This window comes from Mustela lutreola, chromosome 16 (assembly GCF_030435805.1).
Source record: "Mustela lutreola isolate mMusLut2 chromosome 16, mMusLut2.pri, whole genome shotgun sequence".
Lineage (NCBI taxonomy): Eukaryota > Metazoa > Chordata > Mammalia > Carnivora > Mustelidae > Mustela > Mustela lutreola.
This window is the reverse complement of record NC_081305.1, coordinates 56,750,983-56,775,028: the sequence shown is the minus strand read 5'-3', so window position 1 is coordinate 56,775,028 and position 24,046 is coordinate 56,750,983. Positions and strand designations below refer to the sequence as shown.

Genomic DNA, 24,046 nt, shown 5'->3' with positions numbered 1-24,046 from the left:
GGGAAAATAAAACTCCTGGTCACAACCTGCTCATTTGATTTCACAACCCTCCAAGGCGTGACCCGTCCTTTGGAAAAAAAAAAAAAAAGACTGACTCAGAGCAGGCTTTGTTTACATCTCAGAATTGGCAAGTGTTACCCTGCAAGGCTTCAGGCTTCTGTGAGTAAGGGAGGGGAGGGCTGGGGAAGTGGGGCTTGGAAAACAACACTTGGGCTTTGCCACATGGGTTTCTCTTCCTATCCGTCCCCATCGGCGGAGGAGACGGCTGTGGACTTGAGTGTTGGTTGTCTGTCCGTCCCCCACAGGGGTTGCTGGGCAGTTTGAAGGAGCCTGTTTCTGGAGTCCAGACTCTGACTCCCGCGTCCTGCCGGGCGATCTGGCGCGTGCCTGCCTCCCAATGACAATGCAGAACTCCACTCGCCTCCCCAGCGCAGGAGGCACTCACACGATCTTCTGGAAGGACACTTTGTCATTGTTGCGTCAGGGCTGTTCTCGCGAGCGGCGTGTGGTTTTCAGCCCCGGCTTGTCCTGCTTTTTATAGCATGGTGGTGAGGAATGAGGTCTTCAGCATCACAGGGTCTGAGTTCGAATCTTGACTATCCACCCCCACCCCACCCCCACCACCACTGTGGCCACCGGTATGGTTTGGGGCAAGTGTCCTGACCCCCCGAGTCCCTGCATCTTGCTTGAGCTGTAATGCTCAAGGCAGCGTCCCTCCCGCCTCATGCAACCAGGAGGGGTCAGGGGTGTGACGTCAGCACGAGGGCCGATCCCAGGGAAGCATTGGGGCAGTGCGGACTCTTTGGGGTGCCTCGGTTGGCTCTGGCTGGGTTTGTGCAGTAACAAGGGAGCCCCACTCCTCCAGGGCTTTCAGTGCCAAAGGCTCGTGTCATAACCTCGTGGGTCCATGTGTCTGTCCCCTTTGTTGTGGGACTCAGGCAGAGCTGTGAGACAGCTCTTAAAGCTTCCGCTCCACTCCCAGGTGGACAGTTTGCACACTAACCATGGCCCCCAGTCACCTTTATTTTTAATAGCTTTCGGGTATGTGTGTGTGGAGGAGAGGGGCATGTAATGCCACCCCTGATGGAGAACCACGGGTCATACTCCCCTCCCCACCCAGGGCCAAGGACTGAGTGTGCTTTTGCTCATTAGAGTATCCCCCAGGCTGGACATGCCGTGCATACTTCATAACTGCCCTTACCACCAGGCTGCTGTGAACAAATGAATGGATTTGTCTGAGAGCGGTATGCTCATTTCTTCATTCCCCAAATATTTACGGAGCTGCTCCCGTGCAGGCACGGGCGTCCCGCAGAGAACAAAACAGACAATAAGTGATCAGACAGACGTTCGCTACTTGGTATTAAAAATTGTCTTTTTCTTTTAAAAAAAAAATAAGCATTTTTCATTGCGGAAAATTTCAAATGTGCACCAAGTAGAGAGAACAGCTGTACAGGGACCCCCCTCCGGTCCATCAGCCACCTGCATCCCTTTTCAGTTGCTGCCCCTCTTACAGATCAGCTCTGTCCAGTGAGAGAGCTTGCTGCCATGATGGAAATGTTCCCAATCCATGCTGCCCCAGCCACTAAAAATGAGGTAAGCAGGATTGAGGATACATCTTAAAGTCATTGAACTCTCTTATGGGAATTTAAAAAAATCTCTGATACTCCTCATTGTCCTTTTTAAAAATTTTCTTTTTTTTTTTTTTTTTAAGATTTATTTATTTATTTATCAGAGAGAGAGGGAGAGAGAGTGAGCACAGGCAGACAGAATGGCAGGCAGAGGCAGAGGGAGAAGCAGGCTCCCTGCTGAGCAAGGAGCCCGATATGGGACTCTATCCCAGGATGCTGGGATCATGACCCGAGCCGAAGGCAGCCGCTTAACCAACTGAGCCACCCAGGTGTCCCAAAAATTTTTCTTATTTTTTTTAATCGTGGTGAAAGACGCATAACGTAAAATTGGCCACCTTAGCCATTTTTTTTTTAACATTGTATCTAAGTCTTCTCTCTGCCATTGTGGGGCTCGAACTCGTGACGCCGGGTCAGCTGGGCACCCCCCGACCTTACAGCCACTGTGCAGTGTACAGTTCAGTGGAATTGGGTCGCTCACCCTGTTGTGCAGCCGCGGCCCCCGTCCACCTCCAGAACCCTTTGCCCTTTGTCCGCGCCCACTAAACAGTAACTCCCCATGCCCCCTTCTCCCTGGCCCCTGGTGGCCACCATTCCGCTTTCTGCCTCTGTGCACGGTACACGTCGGATGGTGTAGCGTGGGTCTCTTTGTCTACTGACTCGTTGCAGGCAGCGCGATGTCTCCCGGGTCATCTGTGTTGGGTCTGTGTCTGGGTGTCCTTCCTGGATAATACTGTAAGTCGGCACCACGGTCTTGCTTCTCCGTGCATCTGTCTGCGGATGCACGGGCTGTTGTCACCTTTTGGCGATTGTGGGGCACGCTACTGTGACAAGGGATGCCCTGAGATCTGCCCGAGACCCTCCTTTTTCAGTTCTTGTTGGGGAGAGGGACAGCAGGGGTATATACCCAAGAGCAGACTTGCTGGATTATGAGGTAGTGGTATTTTGACTGGAGGGACCGCCGGACCAGTTTCCACAGCGGCTGCGCCAGTCTGCATTCCCACCAGCAGGGCCTGAGGGCTCCAGTGTCCGCACATCCTCAGCAATGTGTGTTTTCTGGGGTGGTTTTACTTTGTATGTGTTTGATAGTAGCCATCGGAATGAGTGTGAGCTGATATCTGTGGTCCCAGCTGCATTGCCCTAACGATAAACCATCTTGAGCATCTTCTCACATGCCTGTGGCTGGCTGTCTGTCTTCTTTGGAGAAATGTCTTATTGAAGTCCTCTGTCCCAGTTCCATTGAATTAACCTGAATTTTTACGTAGCCACATGTGGCTGGGGTCAGCTGTATTGGTCAGCGCGTGGGTCTGTGTGCCCGCCCCCACCCCTGCCCCGAACACCCACAATTGGGTTCTTTTGGGCAAAATCCCAGACATTTTACCATTTCATCCCTAAATATTTCAGGGTTTTTTATTTTTTTATTTGACACAGAGTGATCACAAGTAGGCAGAGAGGCAGGCAGAGAGAGGAGGAAGCAGGCTGCCTGCTGAGCAGAGAGCCCGATGCGGGGCTCGATCCCAGGACCCTGAGATCATGACCTGAGCCGAAGGTAGAGGCTTAACCCACTGAGCCACCCAGGCATCCCTCAGGGTATGTTTTTATCGGGTAAGGGCCCTAGTGAAAAAGAAAAACAATAACACGATGCCATTATTACACTTTCAACCTTTTCTTTTTCTTTTTCTTTTTTTTTTAATAGGCAGAGAGACAGACAGAGAGAGAGATAAGGAGAAGCAGGCTCCCTGCTGAGCAGAGAGCCCTATGTGGGACTCGATCCCAGGCCCCTGGGATCATAACCTGAGCCGAAGGCAGAGGCTTAACCCACTGAGCCACCCAGGCGCCCCTCAACCTTTTCTTTTTAAAGTAGACTCCACGCTCTCAGTGGAGCCTATTTTAGTCCTTGAACTCATGACCCCGAGATCAAGACCTGAGCTGAGATCAAGAGTCGGACGCTTCAGGGCACCTGGGTGGCTCAAGTCGTTAAGCATCTGCCTTTAGCTCAGGTCATGATATCAGGGTCCTGGGATCGAACTCTGCATCAGGCTCTCTGCTCAGCAGGGCTCCTGCTTCTCCCTCTCCCACATGCCCTGCTTTTGTTCCCTCTCTTGCTGTGTCTCTCTCTGTCAAATAAATGAATAAAATCTTTAAAAAAGAGAGGGGTGCCTGAAGCACCCAGGCACCCTTCCACTTTGAATCATTTTTTTTTAAAGATTTTATTTATTTGTTTATTTGAGAGAGAAAGCCAGAGATAGCAAGAGAGCTAGCAACAGAGAGCATGAGCAGGGAGGAGAGGGAGAAGCAGACACCCTGCTGAGCAAGGAGCCCAACACAGGGGCTCCATCCCAGGACCCTGGAATCATGACTTGAGCCAAGAGCAGCCGCCTAACCGACTGAGCCACCTAGGCACCCTGTCCGCTTTGAATCTTAATCACAATTTCTTAATATTGTCAAATATCCAGGCAGCGTTCAGATTCTCTCTTTCAGCTTCATTTGTGTCCTTCAAGCCTCCCTCTGCCTGCTGGACTGAGGGCTGCAGGGTACCTCCTTAGCCCCACGTGGCCATGTTTCCTCCACTGTGTTTGGCCGTGGCTTCTCCATAACCATTCTTTTTAGCCTCATTTATCTCATCTGAGAATTGGGGGTAAGAACGGGCTTGTAAGGATTCGAGGAGATGTGGTCTCTGGCGGTTTAAGTAGGACCGTGTGCACAACCCAGGGCCAAAGCAGGTGGTATATAAAGCCTTCCAAAAGTGCTCAGGGTGACAGTGGGGCACCTGGCAACAGGTGGCAAGGCCAAAGCTTGGGGACTTTTTTCCCCAAGTTTCCCCAACTTTTTTCTCGGCTTGGGCCGGAAAGCTTTGAGGGTTGCCCCATGAGATCATGTTCACAATGGCAGTTGAAATTGTTACAGCGGGATATTTGACGCACAAAATACTTACCATGTGTGATGATTAATGGCGTTCCTATGGAACAGTCCCACGGTGGGGGGGTGGGGGGACGTACCTTTATCTGCATTTTCCAGGTGGGTAAACTGAGGCAGGCGGGGGGAGGTCTGAGTAACTGGTCATAGGGCACACAGCTAGCAGGTGGCAGTGCAGGGGTGGGCACTGGGGTGGCTGGGATACCACCCCGCCATCCCACAAGGGACTTTCATCAGTCCGGGGGCACCTGATACCCACCGTGAGCCACTGGCATCCAGCTGCGCTGGAATCTGAAGCATTTATTCCAAATGTAGCAACTCTGGCCCCTCTCCCAATTTCCAACCTCTGAGATCCAGGATAGGTCCTGGGAATCAGTGTGATCAGTGTGAAGACCATGGCAGGGGGGATGAGACAAGGGTCAGGGAGGCAGAGGGTAGAAGCTGGGGGCCACTGTGCCCCTGACCTTTTCTGGCTAGCCAACTCCCAGAACAGCAAGGTCAAGGCTGGAATCCATGCCAGCAGCTGCCATGTGGACTACACTTCCACTCATTTGACCAGTGGACATAGGGAGGCCCAGAGAGGTGAAGTCACTTGCCCAGGGTCCCATAGCCCATGCCTGGTGGGGTGGGGACCCGAACCCTGGTCTCGAGGCCCTGTCCTCTCATGCTGGACCTCTTAGCATCAACCTGATGGGAGACACGGGAGGCCGAGGTACCAGACCTGCTGATTGTTGACATATTGTTTTCCTTTTATTGTGGAGACTCTCCAGAATGTACAGACTGACAAAGACGGTACCATGAAGCCCCCAGGTGCCCCTCACCCAGTCTTAACCATGATCAATTTCCTGCCACACCCGGCCCTCCCCAATTCCCTGCCCACTACCACCTAATGGTGACAATTTGGTTTTTTTAGAACTTTTTAAGATCAGATTTAAATGTTTTGAACTTAAATGTGCAGATCTGAGCTGTGACATTTTAAACCCTCATGGAACGGGCACCCCATCGTGAGGCAGAGCATTTCCCTCTTGCCTAAAAGCCCCCCCTTCATTTCTCTGCTGTTCCTCAGTGGAATGAAAATGCACGAATGGGGTCACCTGTGTGGCACAGCTGAGCGCCGACTCCTGCTTTTGGCTCGGGTCATGATCTCCGTGAAATCAGGCCCCAAGTCGGGCTCCGTGCTCAGCGGGGAGTCTGCCTGAGGACTTGCTCTCTCTGTGCCCCTCTCCCTCAAATAAATAAAGAAATTTTAAAATGCGTGCACACACACACACGCACGCACACATATATGCACACAAATAAAAAAAAATTCTCACAGAGACGTCAGGAATCTCCCAGTGGGCATTCACCCACAGACTCCATGTGGAGTGTCCTGGTCAGGAAGCACCCACTCCCAGCTCTAATTCTGCTGGCCTAAGGTTTGCAGAGCCTGGCCGCACCTGAAACTCAGTTCAGGGGGGAGGGAAGACCCCACACAAAGCCGGCTGCTGAGGCAAAGCCACCTCTCAAGCTCATGGACACCCTCAAGCCATGGCAGTACATCTGGAATCTAGCTGGGACAGGATCCCATGGCAGATCCTTTCTAGATCTTTCCAGGGCCTGGGCCTGCCAAGCAAGAGGGGAAACCCTGGGTGCTCCCATTCCTCTCGCTTTTTCAAATCTGAACTATTCCAAGCATTCTTGCAATGATAACAAAGGCTGCCACCCGGCTTCATCTAATCTTGACATTTTTGCCATATTTGCTTTAGATTTTGGAGAGAAGCAGCATGATGAGAGGATTCTGCGCAGCACAGTGGTTAAGGGCAGGGACTTTGAACAAGCCTGCCTTGGCTCAAACCCCAGCCTGGCCCCTTTGCCAGTTGAGGGCTCTTGGGTGTGTTGAGCGCTGTGCTGAGCCTCTGTTTCCCCATCTGCAGAATAGGGCTCATCAAAGTGCCAGCCTCACAGGGATCTAGAGAAGGTGAAATGGGTTCCTACAGGTAGAACACTTAAAGCCAGTGCTGGACGGGTGCCTGGGTGTCTCAGTGGTCGGGCTTCTGCCTTCAGCCCAGGTCATGATCCCAGAATCCTGGGATTGAGCCCCACGCCAGACTCCCTGATCAAGGGGGAGCCTGCTTCTCCTTCTGTCCTGGCCCTGCTTCTGTTCTCTCTCTCTCTCTCTCACTCTGCTCACTCACTCTATCTCAAATGAAATCTTAAAAAAACACACACACACAAAAAAACAGTGGTGGGCGGGCACCATCATCATGGTGGTTACCAGTGATTCTGTATTTGTGAAGTTGCCTGCTCGAGAATACCTGTAACTTGCAGATCGATATGGATGCATTTCCATGGTCCCCGGGGGACTTGTGAAAAATTTGAGTGGCCCTGAGCGCATGTGCCCACCGGGGTGGAACAAGGCTATTTTTTGCCGTCTTGGTTCAGCTCCCGTATTGTCGAGTGCCGTGGTTTTTCCATGTCTGTGCTCTTTGTGGGGGTTTGCTGCTGAAAACAGCTACCAGCATAGGGCTGAAGTGCTCCCTGGTGTCCCCAAGTGCGGGAAGGCCGGGATACGCCCTCTGAAGGAGCACGTGTGTTCGAGAAGCGTCCTTCAGGCCTGAGTCACGGAGCTGTTGGTGGTGGGTTTGGAGTTAACGAACCAACAGTTTATATTACATGAGGTGTCCATAAACGGAGACACGGTAGACTGAGGCTGTGTATCACTGCGTTGATGTGCATGTGAGCAAAGGCTCGCAGGAGGCCCCCTGTGTCCCCCTCCCAGGATCAGGGACCCAGAATCCACAGCCACGTGCTCACGGCAACTGTGCGGAATGCAAGTGCCTCAGGTAACGAGAATTGACTGTGTTTTATGAGGTCCAGGTGTCAGTAAATTACGTCATGGGACGTCCCACATTGCCGGGGCACACACGGCTGTGTAGTGCTCTACCCGGCGCTCTGTGTGTGGGTGTCACATGGGATCACATGTAGTGTCGTCTCACCTCCTCTTAAACTTGAGTGTGACCCCTTCTTTTCTTACCTCCTCACGCGTGGTCTGGTCAGCCCCTGTCCTGAGCTCCCCACTCCCTCCCTTCCCCCATCCTTCTTGCCACGGACTTTCTTATAGCCTCTTATTCTCTCCACAGCTGGCCCCCAAAAGGACACTCCCCAAGTCCCCAGCTGGGGGCCCCGCGTAGACCTGGAGTGGACACCCCCTCCTTCCCTTCATGATTCGTTTGTAGCGCAGGTAACGGGCCAAGGGTCCCAGTTGGTGCCCGGAGGGGTACTTGCCCCTCCTTGTACCTCCCTGGGCTCTCCACGACCCCCAGGGGAGGAAGGAACACTCCTTGGCAGAGCCTGGCTTAGAAACTGGCTTCCTTACTTAGAAACTGGCTTAGAAACTCTTCTGTCCCTCCCCCTCTGGTCTCGGCCCCCGGGGTCATCTGGACCGTTCCCCTGCCTCCCTACCAACTGCAGGTGGGATCTTCTCCCATTTTACCATTTTTTCCGGATTCTTTGCAGGTCTAGCCTCTCTGTCCCCTGGCTGGGCCTTCCCCTCCCACCCCACCCCTGCCCTAGGCTGTTCGGGAAGGGAAGGGCTTGTAGGTCACAGACCTGGTGGTAACTCGGGAAGAAGGAAGCATAGGTGGGGCTGGGATATGGAGCCAGAGAGAGTCTATTGTCACCACTGCCAAGTGCAGCCAGAGCCTGGGAAGGACCTCCAGGGACGGTCCCCATGGCCAGCTCTGGAAGGGAGAGTCACTGGTGTGTGTGTTCAGGGGGATGTTCCCACTAGCTTCGCATGGCATGTTCTAGGCTGGGCTTTTTGACCCAAGGCCCCTGGGGTGTGCATGTATGTCCCACGGCCCTTGGGAAAGTGTGTGTCACAGTTTTGGCCCACCTGCATGTTTTTGGCAGAAGGGTCTTTTGCCTTTGTCAGATTCTCCAAGGTACTGTTCAGAGATGACCTGAACCATTTAGGACCATTGGTATGCAGGGCAGACCCCTGTCACACTCTTGCTCTGAGCCTGACCCAGTCCCAGGGAGGCCCGGCAGCCCAGACTCAGGCTTAAGGCCTGGCTCTGCCCCCTGCTGGCTTGGAGCTGAATGACAGGCTCTGGGGCCCTATTTATGGGTGTGTGAAGCACTCAGCACAGGCCTGCTTGTGTGATCAGGGCTCATTCTGTCTCGGTGGATGTCCTCACTGTGGGCATCACATGCTGGGAAGACACGGGGCGGGAGAGGGGAAAGGCAGCTCGCTCTGGCTGGTCACCAGCCTCAGCCACACCCATAGGCTCAAGGGAACAGAAAGTCTGACCTTCCAAAGACCTTGGTTCCAGTGAGCTGTCCTGGAAGGGAGGGTCCTGGCACATGCTGCCTACATCTAACCTTGTCTCCCTCCCCCTTCCTGCCCCCCCTCCCCGCCCCCGGTTCAGTGGCGATGGATGATGAGGATGGGAGATGCTTACTAGACGTGATTTGGTGAGTAACGGACTCCCTCTGCCCTCCCTGTCTCCCCGCTTCCCCACCCCTCACCTCCTCAGTGTCTCTCCCCTTCTGTCTTTCAGTGACCCTCAGGCCCTCAATGACTTCCTACATGGATCCGAGAAGGTGAGTGCGGGGGTAGGCAGGGGCCTTCCTGGGCTAGGGAACTGTGGAATTGGGGGGCTAAGAGACCTGTACCCTGATTCAGTAGACATCTGCCTCATGCCTTCTGGGAGCTGGGCCCTTGGGTTATGGAAAGAGCAGAAGAGATGACAAATCCCTGCCCTCACGCCCTATATGTTTCCTTAGTAAATAGAGCAGTAACTGTTCAAGGTGATCTCGGACAGCGCAGAATAAGAGATAAGAATGTCGCCCACACAATGGAAATGGTTTAAAACAAAACGAATGGGAGACTGGGGTGGTGGCTTCTTTAGTTAGCGTGGGCAGGGAGGTAACCTTGAACGTGACCTTGAAGGATCAGATGGAGGCCTCCATGGTGCTCTGGGCAGGGGAGGAACAGGTAGAAATACAGGAAAATTTGCCGTATTTGAGGAGTGGAAAGAAGACTGGTGTGGCCAGACAGAAGGGAGGCTAGTAGTGGTGAGACTGTCATGAACAGAAGTCACAGGACATGCAGGGCCTGGAACAAAGTGGGGTGGAGCGGAAGTGCTGAGCCACAAGGAGGTGTATTGGTTATCTGGGGCCGCGTAACAAATTATCCCAGCACTTAGTGACATATAACAACTTGTCGGTGCTCTCCCAGTTTTGAGGGTCGGGGCTCAGGGAGTGGTTCAGCTGGGTCCCTCTGGCTTGGGGTCTGTCCTGAGGTTGCAGTCAGGATGTTGTCTGGGGCCACCATCATCTGAAGGCTCATATGGGGCCAGAGGCCATGCTTCTCCGATGGTCCTTTCCCTCGGGTGCGGGCTGAAGGCCTCGGGGCCTCACCACAGCGGCCTCTCCACAGGATCCTCAAACATCCTCACGACAGGGCAGGCAGCTTCCTCCAGAGTGAGGGACCCAAAGGAGAGAGCCAGGAGGAAGCTCAGTGCCTCTTATGATCTCGTCTCTGAAGTCACACACCATCCCTTTTGTCACCTTGTACTCACTAGAAGTGGGTCACCAAGCCAGCCTACACTCCCCGGGAAGTGAACGGAATCTTAGAAGGAGAAATGGTCGATGATTTTTGGAGTGGGGGCAAGTGCAGTGGGCTGAGGCTGGTCAGGGCAGGCCATGGAGGGGGTGGCAGGCGCTGGCTCTGGGGTCTCTCCAGGGGCAGAGTCAGATAGATGTGCTGGTGGTGGAGATGTCAAGGAGGAGAGTGGCAGGTTGGCCCCTGGATTTGGGCCTGAGCTGCAGAGTGAGCTGGGTCCCCAGAGGTGGGGAGTTTGGGGCAGGCTCCCCAAGGAAAGCTGTTGGCTGTGCCCGGCTCGGGTTCTGGGGAGACGTCCACGTAGAGAGAAACCAGGGAGGCTCTGCTACAGACAGACATTCAGCAGGCATCCATGTGGATGCCAGGCCCTGTTCTGGCACTAGAGACGTCCCTGGGAATCAGCCCGGTCCCTGCCCTCCTGGAGATGAGTGTGGCGTGGCATGTTGGGTGCCCGGACAGTGGGGCATGCCGGTGACTTGGGCCGCCCAGAGGAAGGAGTGACTTTGTCGGGGGGAAAGGTAGCTATTGGGAGGAGGCGGTGACAGTGACAGGTCCTGACAGACCTTCTGCTGGAGAGATGAAGGGGGAAGACAGGGCATGGCTTGGGCAAAGGCATGAAGGCAAGATTCTTGGGTTTCGAACATGCTGCTGAGCCCCATTCTTTGGGGCCTCTGTTCCAGAGGGGCAATGTCCCGTACTCTTTGTCCCCCACCCCGACCCCGTCTTTTTCCTTTGGTGCAGTGTAACTTTAAATTGGTTTTTGTTCTAGAGCAAGGCCTGCGGGCTGCCTGGCTGACTGTTGACCTTGGGTGGGGGCGGGTCTTGTTGCAGCTCGATGGTGATGACCTCCTGGATAACCCCGGGGAAGCCCAAAGTGCCTTCTATGAAGGTCCTGGGGTAAGTGGCCCAGGGGTTCTGGGAGGGCCCCAGGCTCTTGGTCATGGCTCAAGTTGCCCCTGGTGGTGGCAGGAGGGAGGGAGGGAGGTCCTAATGGTGAGAGGGACGGACCCATGATTGTCCCCCTGGGGCATGTTGCCAGGTGGAGGGTTGGGGTATGGTGGGGTCAGTCACTGACAGCAGTGTGGGGCAAGAGGGGAGCCACAGTGGGATGATCTGGCTCTGCCCACAAGAAGAGGTGAGGGTCCTGGGAGTTGGGCAGGTGCCAGCTCTGGGGCTCACCGGGGGACACTGTTCTCGGGAGCAGAGAGTATGGGGGCCTGGGGGCCTGTCCTTGCTTAGCCACGGTGGGGTGTGACCTAGGGGAAGGGGATCAAGTAATGCAGACCTCCGTCTCCATCTGGAAAACCAAGGTGGGGGCGGGGGTGATGACCGAGCCCAGAGTGGGGACAGCAGTGGACATTAACTGAGCACCTACTCTATGCCTGCCTGTGCCTCTTGTCCTTCCCCCTCTGCCTTCCCTTCTGCTGCTTCTTCCTTCTCTCCCCCCACCTCCTTTCTCCCACCTCCCCGCCCCCCCCAGCTCTTCTCCCCCCTCCCTCATGGTCACCGTAACTAGGATTCACTGAACACTTACTATGTGCCGCCAAGTCCCTTTCAGTGTTTTTTATTTAGTGCCCACAACTCTAAAAATATATGCGGAACAGTTTATTTTTCACAGTATGAACACCTGTAAAGTCCTTGGTCAGGTTCTCCCTGATGTGAGGTCAGCAAATGTCACGCCCGTCCTGGGAGGTGGGTTTGGTTGTGGCCATTTAGCGGTGAAGAACTCAGAACCACCTGGTTCTGGGTTGGGGACTGCGTAGGGACCCCCTCCTCCCAAGCACTCCCCTCCTTCCATCTGGGAAAGGAGGATGGGGTAGTGCCAGCCTCACTGAGCTTGTTACTGACAACGACAACATGGAAGGCATAATCGTCATGTTAGGTGAGGGTTTCTCGCACACCTGCGGGTGTCAAGTACCGCGGTCAGCCCTCCATGGGATTGACCTCCCATCCTTTTAAACTCCCAAGTTTTGATCTGTTCTCTGGTCGAATAGCAGCGAGGGTTCTGTGCTCTAAGCATTAATTATCGCTTGTGCGGTATTTGCTCAAATGGTCACACGCGTATCGATTGTGCTCCTCCTGGATCGTGATCTGGGGCAGTGTGGGGGTCCTGAAGACGGGTCCAGCTCAGCGCCTCCCACACAAAACCAAGTTCATGGGGATAGCTGCGGCTGCCATTAACACAGCCGTGGTCTCTTACCCGAAACCCTTGGGGCCAGGCGCATTTCAGAATTCAGAATTTTCCAGATGCCAGGAAGGTGATGCAGAGTGTCACGTAGCACACTCGCTCACCTTCCCATGGTCCAAAAGAGTCCCGTCATGTGGACAAAGCATAGCCTTCCCCAAGAGCACTACGTCACTTTTGGTCAGGTTTTACTCTGGAAGAGTTAGGAAGACATTTGCAGTTTTCAGATTGCTTTGAAATTTGACATTTGCAAGTCTCAAATTGCTTTGGAATTGCAGATTAAGTATTATGGGCCCTTCTGGCTTTTTAAAGGATGGGCTTTATTCCGTCCTACGGATGTGTATAGACAGGGCGACAGGCCAGACTGAGCCCAGGTTGTATGGCTCAGCGGAGCTGGGATTTGAACCTAGGTCCAGCCCCTTCCAGATGGAATATTCTCTCTGCCCGTACTGCTCGGGCAGTGCAGGTCCTGTCGGTTCAGCCGTGCCCGGAGCCAGCCCCTCGCTAACCTCCGCTCTTCCCTTCCCATCTTACCCGGCCTCCAGCTCCACGTGCAAGAAGCTTCTGGCAACCACTTGAGCCCAGAGCCCACGCAGCCGGCCCCCAGCGTGGACCTAGATTTCCTGGAGGATGCGATCCTGGGGTCACCGGCCGCAGGGGGCGGTGGCGGGGGCGGTGGCGGCGCCGACCAGCCCTGTGACATCCTCCAGCAGAGCCTCCAAGAGGCCAACATCACTGAGCAGACACTTGAGGCTGAGGCCGAGCTGGACCTGGGTCCCTTCCAGCTGCCTACCCTCCAGCCTGCGGATGGTGGAGCCGGCCCGGCCGGTGCTGGAGGGGCTGCTGCCGTGGCCGCTGGGCCCCAGGCCCTGTTCCCGGGCGGCCCGGACCTGTTGGGACTGCAGGCCCCGCCCACCGTGCTGACCCACCAGGCCCTGGTGCCGCCCCAGGATGTGGTCAACAAGGCCTTGAGTGTCCAGCCCTTCCTGCAGCCCGTGGGCCTGGGCAACGTGACCCTGCAGCCCATCCCAGGCCTCCAGGGTCTGCCCAACGGCAGCCCCGGGGGCGCCACGGCGGCCACGCTTGGCCTGGCCCCCATCCAGGTGGTGGGCCAGCCTGTCATGGCACTCAACCCGCCCACTTCCCAGCTCCTCGCCAAGCAGGTGCCTGTCAGCGGCTATCTGGCCTCGGCAGCCGGCCCATCAGAGCCCGTGACCTTGGCGTCTGCCGGCGTCTCGCCCCAGGGGGCTGGCCTAGTCATCCAGAAGAATCTCCCCACAGCTGTGGCCACCACGCTCAACGGGAACTCGGTGTTTGGAGGGGCAGGGGCAGCCACGGCGGCAGCCGGCGGGGCGCCCTCGGGGCAACCGCTGGCGGTGGCCCCTGGCCTTGGCACATCACCGCTGGTCCCAGCGCCCAACGTGATCCTGCATCGCACGCCCACACCCATCCAGCCGAAGCCCGCTGGCGTGCTGCCCCCCAAGCTCTACCAGCTGACACCCAAGCCCTTCGCTCCAGCGGGCACCACGCTCACCATCCAGGGCGAGGCGGGGGGCCTCCCACAGCAGCCCAAGGCCCCCCAGAACCTGACTTTCATGGCAGCAGGAAAGGCCGGCCAGAACGTGGTGCTGTCGGGCTTCCCCGCACCCGCGCTGCAGGCAAATGTCTTCAAGCAGCCTCCTGCCACCACCACCGGGGCCGCCCCGCCCCAGCCCCCCGGGGCCCTGAGCAAGCCCATGAGCGTCCACCTCTTGAATCAAGGCAGCAGCATCGTCATCCCCGCGCAGCACATGCTGCCGGGCCAGAACCAGTTCCTGCTGCCGGGTGCGCCTGCCGTCCAGCTCCCCCAGACGCTCTCGGCCTTGCCCACCAACGTTGGCGGGCAGATCCTGGCAGCCGCGGCCCCACACGCGGGCGGACAGCTCATCGCAAACCCCATTCTCACCAACCAGAACCTGGCGGGGCCACTGAGCCTGGGCCCCGTGCTGGCCCCCCACTCCGGGGCCCACAGTGCCGCCCACATCCTCTCGGCTGCCCCCATCCAGGTGGGCCAGCCAGCACTCTTCCAGATGCCTGTGTCGCTGGCCGCGGGCAGTCTGCCCACGCAGAGCCAGCCGGCCCCCACCGGCCCTGCCGCCACGACTGTCCTCCAGGGCGTCACTCTGCCCCCCAGTGCCGTGGCCATGCTCAACACCCCCGACGGGCTGGTACAGCCGGCCACCCCTGCCGCCACGGGGGAGGCCACACCTGTTCTTGCGGTGCAGACAGCCCCCCAGGCACCCCCGGCGGTCAGCACCCCTCTGCCTTTGGGCCTCCAGCAGCCACCAGCGCAGCAGCAGCAGCAGCAGCAGCAGCAGCAGCAGCCGCCGCCACCACCGCCCCCGCAGGCCCCTACCCCTCAGGCCGCCGCCCCGCCTCAGGCCACCACCCCCCAGCCCAGCCCAGGCCTGGCGTCCAGCCCAGAGAAGATCGTCCTGGGACAGCCGCCCTCTGCCGCCACCACGGCCATCCTCACTCAGGACTCCCTGCAGATGTTCCTGCCCCAGGTAACTGGGGATGGGCTGGCAGGGACATTGGCGTGGGGGCGGGCAGGGGACGGAGGTGTGCTGCAGAGAGGGGCCAGAGCTGGAGCTGAAACTATGTGTGGTGGAGGCAGCAACTGGGGAGGGTCTGGCAGGGTCTGAAGAGCATCTCCGAGGTGGCACCCCTGTGCCCAGTACGTGCGTCCCCTTTGGGGAAGCCAAAGGGTGACAGGGACTGACACAGGCAAAGAGGGGGCCCGACTGGCTCACAGACTGATCATCCGTCCTCTTGCTGGAGGGCACAAGAATCACAGAGAGAACAGGCAAGACAAGGACAGACAGACAGACAGATGGGGCGGGTGTCTGCCGGCTGGAAGATGGGCGGGGCCCCAGGCCAAAGGAGCTGGGGTTGCGGCCTCCCTGGTGCCTGGATCCCGGGGCTCCTGGCCACCCTGCCCTCTGTGCCCAGCCTCTCGGTGCCCCTCAGCCCAGTTCCCACCACTCTGCTCTCTGGAGCCTTGGGGAGGCTGGGATCCTGGGGAGGCCGCGGGTCCACAGGATGGCCTTCTGACCCTGTGCGGGCTCCCCGTTTCAGGAGAGGAGCCAGCAGCCCCTCTCCGCAGACGGCCCCCACCTCTCCGTGCCCGCCTCGGTCATAGTCAGCGCCCCGCCTCCCGCCCAAGACCCAGCCCCGAGCACCCCCATCGCCAAAGGAGCTGGCCTCGGCCCTCAGGCCCCCGACAGCCAGGCTTCCCCAGCGCCGGCCCCCCAGGTAGACAAATCCCAGCAGCCTCTGTCCCAGCTCAGACAGAGCCTTGCCCCTGCGACTCCTTCTCCTGCTCACTCCTCCCCGCTCTGGCTGCCCTGCCTTGCCTCTCTGTCTTGCTGGCTTGGGAAGGGTGCTCCTTTGCTCCCCGGATAGTTCCCGAGAGTCTTCTGACAGTGATGGACTCCTAGAACCCAGGCCACACTGGGGGGAGCCCACACTCTAGGCAGAGGGACACACGGCAGGCAGGTGTTTGCTAGAATTCTCATTTTCGTATCATATCAGGTAAGCAGGACATTCAGAGGGCTCTTATCTCCAAAGCTACCAGAGGTCTTGCTGAAAAGCCCGTTCTCCTGAACCACAGCTGCTTGCCTTCCCCGAGGGCGGTTTCTTGCACATGGGCACATGCATACACATACACATGGACAAGGTGAATGGCACCGATTCTTTCCCTCCCATTGTTACAAATGTGGTAACATACTAGGCAGCTCTGTGCTTTTGATCATTGAAAGATGCATCTTGGAGACGGTACTTCCTTCTTTCTTCTTCCGTGTGACCGCACGGTACTCCCGCTGTCAGGTGGTTAAGTCCCTTCCAGTCTTTAGCTGTGATGAGTGAAGCCGCAGAGGATAACTGTACATATGTCACTGTTTTTGAAAAGGAAAGTGCTGGGTCCATCGGAGGCCATTTGCACATGCAGTGTTGATTGCTCTCTGCAGATTGCTCTCTGGGGAGTTACCACTGGGTTTGTCCTTGATCAGTAGTCTGTTGCCTGTGCCGGTTCTTCCATAACCTCGGTGGTGTATTGAAGTTAGCGGGTCTTGTAAGGTGAAAAGCTGCTCCTTGTTTTGTTTTAATTTGCATTTCTTTTACTGTGAATGAGGTGGGGCAGGTTTTCTTAGATGTGGAGCTGTTTATGTTTTCTCTGGAATCATCAGCCCATACCCCTTGCCAAATTTAAACTTGGTGTGAGTGGTCCTATTCTTGTTGATTTGTAGAAACTCTTTACATATTAGGAAAATTTGCCTTTGTCTCATAAGAGTCATAAGCACATGATAGTTTAGAGAGAGCCCCTTTTATTCTGCAGGGGTGGATTTTATACTCTTTTAGAAAGGATAGGTAGAGGAGGTAGGTAAAAGGAAGAAGAGGGAATGACCTCAGCAAGGTCAGGGTGGCAGAAAGCAGCATGGGCTTTGGCTTTAAACAGCCATGATTTCGCCGTCCAGTTCTGTTGCTTGCCATGTGACCTTAAGCAACCAGTTTCTTGTTTCCTTAAACAGATTCTTTGGGGAAGGAGGGCACTTAGTATGTGTCTGGCCTTGTGCTGACCTGGAGCAATTCCCCATAACTGTTGGACCTTGACGTCCTCATCTGGAAAATGGGAATAATACTTTCTTAGAGGCCTATTAGGAGTGAGTGAGTTAACGTATGCTAGCACAGAGTAAGGCCTCAAGAAATACTTGTTATTATTATCATTATTATTGTTGTGGGGTAGAACAGGATCTGGTCCAGATTCACACAGTCTAGAGGGACACGGGGCCAAGGTGGCCTCAGACCATCTCTCCTCCAGGAGGAGAAAGAAGCAGAAGTGGAGGGACAAGAGGTCAGGAGTCTCCTGGCCTTTGAGTGACTCAAGTTGGAAGCAGCGTCTCTAGAGTGGGTCCAGTGCTGGCTGAGGTCCCTCTGGCAAGCGGCTTCCCCTCCCTGAGCCTCCCACAATCAGCTGTACCAGGGGGTTGTAGAACTGGGTAAATCAGTGGTGGAAATCATTTATTGATGAAATCAAGCACACTCACAGGAGTCCGCCCAACACGTGAGGCTCCGTGCTGAGTATGCCGCAGTGCAATCAAAGGGAGAGAGTGTTTTCGGAGATGTGGGTCAGCTGTAGGGAAAGAGCCCAGGAGATGAAAGCATTGAAGGGAGCAGGGTCCCCATGGGGGACATGGGAGGAATCCACTCTAGGGAAAACGGGAAGGAACTGCGGGGGGGGGGGGGGGGCGGGTTGTATTTAAGCCCAGGCTCCAAGGAAGAGAAATTGTGGGGAGGGACAATAGCATGTGTTAAGGCCCTGAGGCAAGGACAAGCTTGGGTTGTCAAGGAATGGAAAGTAGGCTGGAGGGGAGTGGAGGGAGGCCAGATCAGAGAGGTTGGCAGTGCCTCGTGGCCAAACCAGTGGAGGGCTTTCAACTGGACTATGGCATGGGCTGGTAACGATTTTCAGCGATCCCTCTGGCTTTCATTGGAAAATGGTTTAGTGGGCAAAAAAAAGTCCAGAGACCCTCGTGGGTCAAGATGACAGGGCTTCAAAGACCAGGGTGGTCCCGGCAATGATGGAGGGATGCTGGAGGATTCGGGCCATAATCTGGAGCTTACTTTAGGGATTGGAGGCATGAAGAGGAGGGCATCACAGTAAAAACTAAGTGCATCATGGTAAAAACTAAAGTGCATCGTAACATTTCTGTTTTAAGTGCTATTCAAAACCCTTTCCAAGCATTGTCTCATTGAAAGCTCCCATCAGGCAGGTGGAAGATATTCTCCTTAATTTACAGATGAGGAAACTGAGGCACAGAGATTAAGTAGCTTGCCCAAGGTTACCCCACTGGTAGGGCCTGGATTTAAACCTGAATGGTTAGTGGCCAGAACAGCTGAGGTCTCAAGAAAGCCAGACCTGAGCACGAATCCCAGCTCTGCTCAGCATGAAACGCTCCCGGGACCTGGTCTACCTGTCCGCCAAGTGGGAGTAGAGCCACCAACCTCACAGCAGCTCTACACAGAGTCCTCAGCGTTTCGATGAGCAGAGATCCCTGGCATTTGCAGTAAGAGTAGTAAAGAAGCTGTGGATGGTCTTTAAGAGGAAAGGTCAGCTGTGCCCATGAGCTGATCCTGGTCATCCCCTTGCGGGCCGGCGCCAGGCTAGACACGTGGTCACCCTGCTGCCCCTTTCGCGCCTGCAATGCCGCACTGCATGAGGGGAGTTCTTGATGAGTGTTGGGGAAGCAAGTGGATGGAGGGGTGGGGGTGGGGGAGGGTGGATGAATGATGGATGGATGGATGGACAGACGGACAGGTGGACAGATGAGTGAGTGGATTAAACAAAGAATACAGATGCACATAAATACCAACGACGTACAAACTTGTGTGCGTGCGCATGCACTAGAGCTGCTCCCAGACTGGAGGTGGGTCCTTCATGCAGCCCCCGTTCTCCTGGTGCGTGCTTTGTACCCAGCCTTTTGCAGAGAGGTACAGGGGAGGCAGCCCTGCCCTCTTGGGGCTCACACTCCAGGGATGGGTTTTGTCGTCAATCCCCAGCTCTTGAAATTGGCCCTCGATGGGGGCCCCCGACTGACTTTTCAGGGAGGCAACACTGACCGTCCTACTCAGGAGGCTTAAGGCCTGCTTTGTATGGCTTACGGTAGGCTTAAAACACACACACACATGCTTTGTTGTTGTGATTCAAAGAGTGTTACCCAGACGTGGTTTTAAAAATTGAGTTTACAGACAAAGGGCACACAGGGAAAGTGAGTCTTCTGTTCATGGAATTTCTGGTCCTCCCCACCCCCTTGTAGACCCCCACCCCCTTGGATTTCCCTGTGGAGCCCCACCGTGTCCTTATCACACAGGCACTAGGGACACTTGGGGCCGGGTTGTTCTGTGTTGTCAGGGGGCTGTCCTGAGCATGGTAGCACCCCTCAGCCTCCAACCGTTTATTGCCGGCAGCGGTCCTGCTGCAGGTGGGACAGCTGTGGTGATCGCTGGAGATTGCCAGGTGTCCCTGAGAGACGGAGTCACCTGGGTGGGGCACCGCCATCCTGTGCACATGACAGACCTCCCTCGTCTGAGCTCGGATCCAGCCAGACGTGACAGCCTGCGTGTGCACGTGCTCCCTCCTTACACGCAGAAGCACACTGTCCCGTTCTTTTGAACTGCGCTTTGTTTGATTGGCCAGATCTCTTGGACCACCGACTTGCATGAGAATCCCACTCGACAGCACCCCATGGGATGCACGCATGCGTATGTACATGTGCATATCACCAAAACAGCTCCCACGGGATAATACAGTGTGCAATGCACGCTGATATTTTGTATTTGGTTTCCTCTGTTCTTATTTTTATTATTTTTTAAAGATTTTATTTATATGAGAGAGAGAGAGAACAAGCTGGGGAGGGTCAGAGGGAGAAGCAGGCTTCCTGCTGAGCAGGGATCCCAATTGCACGACTTGATCTCGGGACTCTAGGATCCTGACCTGAGCTGAAGGCAGATGTTTAGCCTACTGAGCCACCCAGGCACCCCTCCTCTGTTCTTTTTTTTTTTTTTAAAGATTTTATTTATCTATTTGACAGACAGAGATCACAAGTAGGCAGATAGGCAGGCAGAGAGAGAAGGGAAGAAGCAGGCTCTCTGCGAGAGCCCTATGTAGGGCTCGATCCCAGAACCCTGAGACCATGACCTGAGCCGAAGGCAGAGGCTTTAACCCACTGAGCCACCCAGGTGCCCCCCCCCTCTGTTCTTAAATGCTGGTCGTGACCCACCAAAATGCCAGGAGCCATTACTCACAGACACTAGATGTGATTTGAAAGCCACCGTCCGGGGTAGTCATTAGGCACTGGGACTCCAAAATCCCAACTCTGCCACTTAGAGGCTCAGTGACCTTAGCCAAGTCCCCTGCCTCTGTGTGCCTCAGTTTTCTTCCCTGAAAATGAGGATGAGGAAAACAGCATCTAGGTTATAGCGTCGTCATGAGGAATAAATAAGCTAATACAGGTTAAGGTGCTTGAACAGGGTCAGGCACATTGAAAGTGCCTCAAACCAAAGGAAGCCAGAGAAACACTACAAAGGGCCATGGGTAAACATTTTAGGCTTTGCACGCAAGCCACCCCAGACCACACATCAGTGAGCACAGACCTGTACCAATAAAACCTTATTTATGGACACTGAAATTTGAATTTCATATCGTTGTCACCAATCACAATCTAGTCTTTTGATTTCTTTTCCACCATTAAAAAAAATATATTTGTTTATTTAAAAGAGAGAGAGGGAGAGCGAATGCACATGGGGGTAGAGCCAGGGAAAGGGAGAGAGAGAAACTCAAGCAGACTTCTGCTGAGTGGAAAGCACAACCCGGGGCTCAATCTCACGACCCTGAGATCATGCCCCAAGCTGAAATCCAGAGTCGGGTGCTTAACCGATGGAGCCACCCAGATGCCCCTCTCTCCCAGCATTTAAAAATGTAAAACCCGCTTTCAGCCTGTGGATCATGCAAAATGACAGACCAGGCAGGCCAGACCGGCTTGAGTTGGAAAGTTTGCTGCCATCTTACTGTCGTTACACGGACCCACCGTGACTGACTGACTTGGTTCCCTGCTTGAGGGAGAGCACTCCAGGTGGTTTCCTGTGTGTGTCAACAAATAACCCTCCTCTGACTCTTCAGGTGCCCGGGCTTTTGCATGTACATGTGGGTAAATTTCTAAAAACAGAACGGCTGGTTCAGAGGGTATAAGTGCTTCCCGGACAGTCTGTGGAAAGTGCGAACCCCGTCACGCCTCCTTGGGGTTTATGCCTGTGCAGGCTTCTTCCAGAAGCTTCATCAGTCCCAGATCAGCACGCACTCTGCTCCCCGCCAGGCTGCTGGGTAGCACCCCTCTGCGCTTTCTGTTGAATTCTGCATGAATCTGAACACATCTTGCCAGCTCTAGCTGGGCAGCTGGAATTTCCTGGTGAACAGTTCCCTCGTGTGGTAGTTTTTTTTTTGTTGTTGTTGTTTTTAAAGATTTTTATTTCAGAGAGAGAGAGCACATGAGCAGGGGGAGGGGAAGAGGGAGAAGCAAACACCCGGCTGAGCAGAGAGCCCAATGTGGGGCTCGATCCTAGGACCCTGAGATCATAACTTGAGCCAAAAGCAGAGGCTTAACCCACTGAGCCACCCAGGTGCCCCTGAAGTTTTCTTTTAGCCTAATTTTTTTTTTTCCCAGCCATTTAAAACATTTAAAATTTTTAGAATTAGGTATCACCTTCACATGACTCAGTCATCAAAAAGCAGTTTTGGGGTTTTTTTGAGAGAGAAAGAGAGAGCCCAAGCAGGAGGAGGGACAGAGGGAAAGAGAGAGGGGACCTTAAGCATGGAGCCCAACATGGGACTTGATCTCATGACTCTCCTAAAATCATGACCTGAGCCAAGATCAAGAGTTGGACACTTCATGGACTAGCCACCCAGGTGCTCCAAAAAGCATTTTTTTAAAGTAAGGGGATTGGTTAAGCCATCTGCCTTCGACTCAGGTCATGATCTCGGGTCCTGGGATCGAGTCCCACATCGGGCTCTTTGCTCAGCAGGGAGCCTGCTACTCCCTCTCCCTCTACCTGCCTCTCCCCTTGCTTGTGCTCTTTCTCACACTCTCTCTTTAAAAATTTTTTTAGAAAGGGGAAAGTGTCCCAAAGCTGTGCCTATGTTCCCAGCCCACCTGCCCCTCCAGAAAAAGTTACTTAGCTGCCGTCTATCTTTCCAGTTCCTCGCGCAGGCACAGCCTAGAGTAAAAGTGGGTTTACCTTTCTCTCCCATTTCTGTCCGCCCAGAAGGTAGCACATTGCGTGCGAGCTTTGTCAGCATGTGGAGAGTTTCCTTGATCTTGTTAGAGCGGTGTCCTTCCTCTCCCCCATAAATGCTATTTAGATGCACACCAGCCAAGTCCGGGCTCCGTCCCTCCCCACACAGCTGTAGTAAACAACTTGCTGACCTGTCATTTCCTACATATGCACGTGCTTCTGTTGCATCATTTCCTGGAAGCAGGTTTGCTGGATCAAAGCAAATGTTTTCTTGTAATTTGTGCAGCTGCTGCTGAATTGCCTTGTCCTGGAGTTGTGGCAAATTGTGCCAGTAACCCTCAGAGGCGGTAGAAGAGGGTGTCTTTATGAGACCTGGTTTGTTCCTAATGCAATGAGTAAAGAAGGTTCCAGAGGGTGCTTTCAATGGGCATTACTCATATTACAAATGAGGCTGGAGTGTCTCTTGGACTGTCAAAGCCTTCTGTGTTTCCTTCTCACTGCACTGTCTGATCATATCCTTGGCCACTTTTTCTCACCAGTTGTTACTCTTAGTGATTTCTGGAGACTGTTTATATATGATGAAAATGGGCTTTGTGTATGCTGTGAATTGCAGCTGTTTACCCTCAGTGTATCATTTGGGATTTTGATCTGATTGGGGGAGAGGGGCATTAGTCTATACTTTTAATGAGTGCGAGCTTACTTTTTTCAGTTTTTATTTTTAAACACTTAGAATTTCAAACAGCAGCGCTGTGCAGAGAACTCACAGGAGTTCTTTACTCTTTACGCACATATATTAGTTACCTGTTGCCATGTAACAAATGACCCTCCCCCCAAATTTAGCAGCCTTAAACAGCAAACATTAACTTCTCTGTAGCTTGTAAGAATCAGGAGTCTGGAAGCAGCTTAGCTGGCAGGTGCTGCCTCGTCATCCCTTGTGAGGTTCTAGTCAACCAGGGCTGCGGTCATCAGAAGGCTCGACTGGGCTGGAGAACATGCCTCAGCTCTTCCCTCCGCCGGCTTCTCCAAAGGGCAGCTTGTAACATGCTCCACAGTCGGTTTCCCCAAAGGAAATGATCTACCACCCTTTTTTATAACTGAATCTTGGAAGTAGTATCAAATCACTTTCATGAAATCGGTTGGTCCCAGGAATCAACCTGGGGACCGTGCGGGGGAGACCGAATAATGAGGAGGTGGGGATCCTGCCTTGGAATCTGGCTGCTGCCCAGATTTTTCCACCGTCAGTGTCTGGCTAATTCACTTTCTCTTCCGTTCTCTCGATACGTACACATTTTTATTCAGAATCATTGGAGAATAAATTGCAGACGTTCTGCTCCTTTACTCCTTAACATCTCAACCTTCGAAAACAGGAACATTCTCTTAGTTGACCACGGCACAATCATCAGGTTCAGCCGATTCAGTCCTGAGACAATACCCTTATCCACTGTGCACAGCCTAAAGTCAGCGGTCGTCCTGCGATCCTGTCATGTGTTTCTCTCCCAATTGCTCTTAACTTTCGGGTGTGTTTCTTTCTCCACACCATATGCTGCCCAGGGCTTCATGATGTGGCCAGCTGTCTTCTTTCCCCTTACTGAAACCTGTTGTTTTCCTCCGTTCTTGACTGTAAATGCTTCCACAGTGGAGGAGCCCCGTGGTGCTTCTCATTGCTGATCCTAGAAGGCGGGTTACCAGGTCTACCAGCGTGCGACCCTTTTGGTTTGCAGACCAGAGTGCTGTCCCAGCGACAACCTCCGCAGCCCTTCTGAGAGCCAAGGGCACCTCCCATCTCATCTTAGAGGGGGCTGCCTTTGGGCATGCGTGTGGGTGGATTGGTTTGGGGGCTTTTGTTCTGAATTGCCAGAGTTATTCAAGGGCAGCCTCAGGCGGGGT

General features: G+C 54.4%; 1 protein-coding gene across 4 annotated transcripts in view; it reads left to right on the top strand.

Moving 5' to 3' along the window:
• The window catches only part of BICRA (BRD4 interacting chromatin remodeling complex associated protein), a 76,128-nt gene that overhangs the window by 43,968 nt on the left and 8,114 nt on the right, over window positions 1–24,046 (top strand). For 2 of the 4 annotated variants that reach the window (XM_059153708.1, XM_059153709.1), the window contains exons 2-7: window positions 7,661–7,761; window positions 8,951–8,996; window positions 9,083–9,125; window positions 10,981–11,046; window positions 12,880–14,880; window positions 15,452–15,628. In XM_059153708.1, coding sequence (XP_059009691.1) covers window positions 8,956–8,996; window positions 9,083–9,125; window positions 10,981–11,046; window positions 12,880–14,880; window positions 15,452–15,628 — 2,328 coding nt within the window. In that variant the 5' untranslated portion in view covers window positions 7,661–7,761; window positions 8,951–8,955. The remainder of the gene's footprint in view (window positions 1–7,660; window positions 7,762–8,950; window positions 8,997–9,082; window positions 9,126–10,980; window positions 11,047–12,879; window positions 14,881–15,451; window positions 15,629–24,046) is intronic. The other 2 variants (XM_059153707.1, XM_059153710.1) reach the window with 2 other exon arrangements.